This window comes from Pinus tabuliformis, chromosome 8 (genome assembly GCF_031772625.1).
Source record: "Pinus tabuliformis cultivar Carrire ecotype Pingquan chromosome 8, CPIR1, whole genome shotgun sequence".
Classification (NCBI taxonomy): Eukaryota; Viridiplantae; Streptophyta; class Pinopsida; order Pinales; family Pinaceae; genus Pinus; species Pinus tabuliformis.
In genome coordinates, this window is record NC_142294.1 from 1,300,347,188 (window position 1) to 1,300,353,850 (window position 6,663).

The window sequence follows — 6,663 nt, forward strand, 5'->3', positions numbered from 1 at the left end:
TCTGATACCATGTGAAAAATTTTGAATCTAACACATCAGAAACCCCTGTTGCATTTTCTGCTTTACTATCTCCTACTTGTTCTTTGCACTGACAAGTTATAATGCATAAATATCAAAGTAAACACAAATGCAGCCTTCACAAATATACAGATCAACAACTAAAATAAACAGAGACAACAAAAGGGACACTGTTATTTTGGACAATCGTCCCTGGAAAAACCCAATGCGGGAAAACCGGTGCAACATATATGAGGGTTTTATTATTAAGCAGATTTTGAATACATCTAGGATGCCAGAAATGGCTCACCCTTCAGAGAATATCCTTGGCAGCAATACCTCTATTCGGAGACAGATATTCAGGTTGATTAGCTACTGGATGAACAATCCCACAATGACTTTGACTCTTCCTTGTGCCAGACAGCGAAAGCTGCTCCACGCACTCCTCTAGAACTATGTCACTCTCTTCGGAACTGTGTCCCCCTCTTTGGCTCTGCGTCAACCAATAAACTCTCAGTTTGTCCCATTGAATCACCTCAGCGCAGCCTCTGAAGCTCACTACGTCCTCTGCGTCAACCTCTATGACCTCTGCATCAACGACTTTGGCCCTCTGCGTTGCCTCTTCCGGCACTTTGCTACCTCTCTGATATGTATCCTTTAGCCTTGGATCAAAATCCCTTGCTGAACTGCCCCTCACTGCAACTGATCACTCATTCGATTTCCTCAGCAAACCTTGCCCCAGAAAATCAAATTCTTGATCTCTCTTGGTGTGTCTCCAACTAACCCTCAAGCCTCCTCTTATACTTTTCCTGTTGACGATTCAACGACCGAGATTAAGTCCCTAATCAATGGCTAAGATTAGATCTGGCTTGATCCTCGTTATTTAGAACTTTCTCAGCCATATTATATTAATACACATTAATATTTTAATTTTCCTAAGTTTAGACTTAGGAACTCCATTAAAAATATTAATTATTTAATATCTCTTCATCCGGGTGGAATTTCTCCAAATGATTTCTGGGTCTTGGAGATCTCATGTTCCTTAGCCTCTCCACCAATTTTCATGGCTAGAGCACATCCGATGCTACTAAAAATCAACAGATGCATCCCCATGCAACATTGCATTGTGAGAAAGGGCATATGAAGTTGCTGAAGCGAAATGTGCTTGAATTATATCTTCATTTTTTTAGGCTTAAGAGTAGGGGATTTAGGTTGTGGTGACAGTGAGTCTTTGTCCCAAGGTGTTGTTGTACCCTCTAGCTTATGCCTATCTACAAGGCTTGCTAGTTTGTACAACAACCATCCCCATTGAATAATTTTGCTAAGTAAACTCCTCTTTTTGCAATTTTGGCAATGAGGAAATATTATGGCATGCAAAACTTAGGAAAAGTGGGTGGAGGGAGTCCCCACTTAATTTTTGGAAGAACAGGAATGCAGGAATGCAAATTTATTTTTTCAATCTTCATTGTTTGTATGCTCGTCTTTCCTCGCTGGAACTTTCCAAAGGTTACGAGTACCTTACCAGAGAGAGTTACATCCTCTGCATATTTTGCTCTTTTCTGTGCTATGAGTTGTTTAGTGCGCAAAATAAAGCTGACCTAATCATATCTGTGTACCTCTATGCCATTTTTATTTGGTGCATTGGTTTCATATATTAAATATTCCATATTCATTTAATTACAGGTGTGGTATCCAGTGACTCCTGCAATGGGTAGAACGCAATTTGATGGGCCAGAATGCATTAAGGAGGTAACTCCATGCTCAATACAATTTTGATTTTAGCTGTATTTTGAAGAAGTATCAGGCATGAGATAAATTCTTCGAAGTTCTTGCTTGTGGAAATAAAAATCCCGAAAGTAACTACTGTGATTTTTCTTTTAACAGATCAAGTTGAAACCTGAAAAAAGCAATTCCATATCAGACTTCTTTTCAAGAAAGGGTACACCTGTCAAAAGTTCTGTTCATGAAACTTGTGAAGCTGGGACTGATGAAGATCAATCTGAAATAATTGCAGATCACTTAAGTGTAGATGAACAGAAGGCTTTTCTTGCCGGCCTTGAGCCAGACACAGAAGTCACCAAGGAGGCTTTGCCATGCATAAATGAAGAGCGCAACTTAGAACAATGTGTTACAAAAAGGTCCTTTGAGAATAAGGATAAGAAAGGCCTCGATTCTCTAGAGAATGGGACTGAACCAAAAGCATCAATAAGCAATCCATCTATAGATCCTTCAAATGAAAGCGGCTCTAACAGGATCTATTCTCCTGACATGCAAATGAAGAAAAGGAACAAGATTCATGCCGCAGGAGACAAACAAAAAACACTGCTTTCATATTTTGGAAGGAGTTAGATTCCTGGATTTTGTATTTAAGACTTTCAAGTTGCGACACGTATGCAAATATATGTAGCAAGAAATGGTAGTGCAGTGTCATCCTTTGTTTATCATTGCTTCAACTTGTTAGAGGTGCAAAGATTTGTAAGTGAGAACAGGTATCGACTCCAGATTTTGTTTTCTGATATAATCGGTAGTGCATTGTGTGCTTTTTCATTCAGTTAATTATGGTGGATTTTAAGGATGGAACAGGTCCTTTTGGAAGTCACTGGAAATATGACTATTATATGTGATGTCTCAGGTAATCTCTTCTCAATTCTTGGATGTCATCCTACTCTTATGTGTGTTTCATTGTGTATTGTTTCTTTATGTTTCTACATCGCTGTGGGATACCTGAGCGCTCTGTAGAATGCTCATCTAAAATTTTAACTTCATAGGAATCTAGTTAAATGAAGTTCATAACTACACCAGCGAAAATGACAGTTTTACAGAAGTAGCTTTGAGGTCATCTTTTAGGCTCTCAAATAGTAATTGCGGTTGTTATTGTGTTGTCAGTGCTTATATACACAAGCAGCTTTTCTATGTTAGCATATTAGGTTAAGTATTCTGAGGATGAACATATAAGCGTTTACTGATATATACTGGCATGAATCTATCGATCCCAAAAGGGTATTTTAGTATTTTAAGCAACTCAGAATGGATGCTTGTGAAATCAGATTCTTTTGGCATGGATATTATTAGGAGATACTAAAATGTGATGCATGTGCCCTGTTTTTTTCATTAATATAATAGGCAAGTGCTAAAAATGCACAGCATGGTTCAGTTTAGTGAACCAATATACATTGTTTTTATGTTCGTGCAGCATCCTCTTTGTGCGTTATCCCTTCAACTACAATATAATAACGATGCTGATGAAGTTCTTTTCTGGTTACTGTGTGGGTACTTATTCTTAAATGTCTGTACTTAATGTAGGAGACAACCCTAAAAATTTATCACTGGTTTAAAAATAATAGCTGGAACTGCACTAAGAATCTCTTTAGGAGGAGCAGTTTACTCTGCTTTAAAATATGTTCCTTTGGATTTGAAGTTGGTACATATACTTCCAAGTTCCTGAAGCCTGCAGTCTATGTTTTATAAATATATTTAGTTACGTATTTCTCACAAAAGCCATGTTTACAACTAGCGATACCATCCAAATACAAACTAAAACTCTCACAAGTCTAGGATTGTATAGCATTGATAAATTTTTGCTGCTTGTACATTCATAAAATATTTTTCATCAATCAAAACTTATCAATATCCACCTCATGATAACTGCCACCCTAGTTATCACCTTTGTCACTAGAAACTACATCCCAGGCAGCCCTTCACCTTTGATAAGTTCCCATGTATCTTGGTCTCTCATTCAGCTAATTTTGTTAGGAATGGTTCTTAATTTCTACTATTTGCTTTTCGTTTTATGTATGCCTTTAACGAGTTTTAACAAGTGAGAAAACCCTTGGCACTGAGAATAATGTAAAGAATGTGATTATTGGCATATAGCTTCCCTACGTCGACAGTTGAGAAAGTGGGTTATATTAAACATTGTGATTTATTATGTTTATTGCAAATTTATTTAGGATGTGGGTCTTTCTTTCTCTTATTTTTTGGTTGTGCATAATGAAATGCAACTGCCAACTTTTCATTGAGACATCTATTGCCTATTTGTGTTCTCATTTTGTATCAATTTTCTCATCATACATTGGGTCTTTCTTTCTCTTTTTTCTGGTTGTGCATAATGAAATGCAACTACCAACTTTTCGTTGAGACATCTATTGCCTATTTGTGTTCTCATTTTGTATCAACTTTCCATCATACATTGCTGTCAACTATATGTTCTGTGTGGTTTATTGTTTCAATTATTTGTGTCGTAGGGTTTGAATGCATTTAGTAGTTGTCAAAGCTGAATTTATTGTTTGTTCCATTGCTTTTACTTATTGTGTTCTTTGTCAATTCTCTGATTGTCATAGGGGATTGCATTTAGTAGTTGTCAAGGTTGAATTTTTTGCTTGTTTCTTCACTTTTATTTATTATGGACAATTTAGTTATCATACTCACCATAAGGCAAGGGGTCATTATAATCGTCACTGCATTGTCAATACCATTGTTTTGACTAATTCTTAATCATTGTTCAAGGATAATGTGTTGGTAGCCATAGTGTCCTCAATGACCCCTTGGAAGTTCATCTTGAAGGTTCACAAGGTAATGAAATCTCACTTAACAAATTTCCTATTGATATTGTAGATTATGAATTTGTTATTGTCTATGATAACTTGTAATGACATTCTTTTTTATGGTATTTTGTTAGCGGTATTCCATTAACTCTCAATGGGCTCATTAAGGACTCCTAGAAGAATGAAAGGATATAACCCTTAATGATTGGTACCCACCCTAATTACATAGTGATTCTTTGAATGCTTTTTACTACTTTGAGATCCTGTAAGGTGATGAGGCTTTGAATTTTCGTGTTCAAAGTTTGTAGTGAAGATAGAATCATGTAATCTTTGGGACCTTACAAATTCTTGGCTCAAATCCGTGTTTCAAGGAATACAAGAAATTTCTCTAAGTTAGATATTTTGTGTTTGAAAGAAGTTAAAATAGTTGGTTTAATTTTGTAAGTCACTCTTTGGCTAATATGGTTGAATGTTGTATTTTTACGTAACCATGTTGAAGGTAGAGGATGAGTCACCACTTTTATATCCTTAATTTCAATTACAACTATCATTAGGCATGGTATTGATCCAACATAGTGCTTGGTGCTTGATCCAGCATTGTTGTCATTTCCTTTAAATGGCCATGTCCCAGGATTGATCAATATATATCCCTCATAATTCAAATGAGTGGGCATGTGGTATTGGGTGGCCAATGAGCAACCAAAACCGTATGGTTGTTGTGTGGAGATTTTAGCAACATAGAGAGTGGAGAAGATAAGGAGGGATTGTTACTTGTTTGGACACCCTTGGGGGAGAACATGACTTGGAATGGTGTAAAAGCTAGGCTTGTGCTATACCACCCCAACAAACTTTGTCATTAAGACTCTTGGATTATGGTTTACTTGGTCCAATTTTGAAAGAGTTAATAATGTGTAAGTGGCCATACAAGACATGCATACTAAACATTTCCTATAATGAGAGAAGATCCGTGGATGTTCGAAGATTTCTTTCTATGTTAGATCAACATGTCATTTTCTTCTCTCGGGTTGTGCAAAATTTGGAGTTGTGATGACAAGGTTTATGCTTAATGCCTCTCATTTCAAGTAGAAAATGTGTATGGGAGTCATCCAATGCATTTTTGACCTAATGCTTCGACCTAGAGGCTTTAGAAGATGGATATTTTGATGGGAGGATGATATTAGTTGGGTCATTAATTTTTTGTAGGGTTATAGGGGAAAACTCTTCCTTGTTAGAAGAATGAAGAAAAAGGCTATAAAATAAAGATTAGAATCACTATCTTGATTACTAATGCTTATCCCTTTTAATGAGTAGAGCTAGGGTAGAGTGGTGAAGATGGGATATGATTTGAAGGTAGAAGAAACTTGCAAAGCTCTAATTCGGATTGGATCGTTCTATCATTTGTCATACATCTTGATGTTTTCAAAGTGGGAAGAGTGGAGGAATCAACTCACAAGACCATTTTTATCGATGTGTTCCGATGTGGCAAATTGGGGTTTGAAACCTTTCAAAAGTAATTCGAAAACGACATTTTTTTGGGGGTAAAACTTTATCATTTAAACATGACATTTGCTAGTGCTATTCTACACACATATCTTTGCAACGACACAAAAATCGCTTCAATTGAAGTTCGTATACAAAAGTTATGCCATCTAGAAATTAACCTTCATGTTTTGACCACCATGATCCAAGAAGGTGCCATGTCAACCCCTATTATTCATGAAAAATAGATTAGCCATGTGATTATGATGAAGAACACTGTAGAAGAGTTGACATTATAACTCTAGTTAAGAGTTGAAAGGGTCAAACTTAACAATTTTACGTTATCAAGTTGTGTTATAACTAAGCCACTAAAAAGAAAAAATGTTCCATTCTATTTGAGTGCATTTTGTTTCATAGATGAGTAGAGTAAACAAAGTTACCGATCAAATGAGAACTATTACTTCAAAATGATAACTCTAGCAAAAAACCCCCAAAAAAACATGAAAAAAATAGCCCAAAAACGAAGAGTGTTGATGTTGCATCAATACTTTTTTTTATTCAATTTTTTTACTTTTTAATTTTTATTAGTTTTTTTAATTTCCTATGTAAATTTTCAACATTTTTTAAAAAATGAGAGTAAGAG

At 36.0% G+C, this 6,663-nt stretch overlaps 1 protein-coding gene across 1 annotated transcript in view; it reads left to right on the forward strand.

Moving 5' to 3' along the window:
- The window catches only part of LOC149240224 (embryonic stem cell-specific 5-hydroxymethylcytosine-binding protein), a 257,648-nt gene extending 254,991 nt beyond the window's left edge, over positions 1 to 2,657 (forward strand). The window contains exons 7-8 of the mRNA XM_089373656.1: positions 1,681 to 1,746; positions 1,882 to 2,657. Coding sequence (XP_089229782.1) covers positions 1,681 to 1,746; positions 1,882 to 2,346 — 531 coding nt within the window. The 3' untranslated portion in view covers positions 2,347 to 2,657. The remainder of the gene's footprint in view (positions 1 to 1,680; positions 1,747 to 1,881) is intronic.
- Positions 2,658 to 6,663: the final 4,006 nt, after the last annotated feature.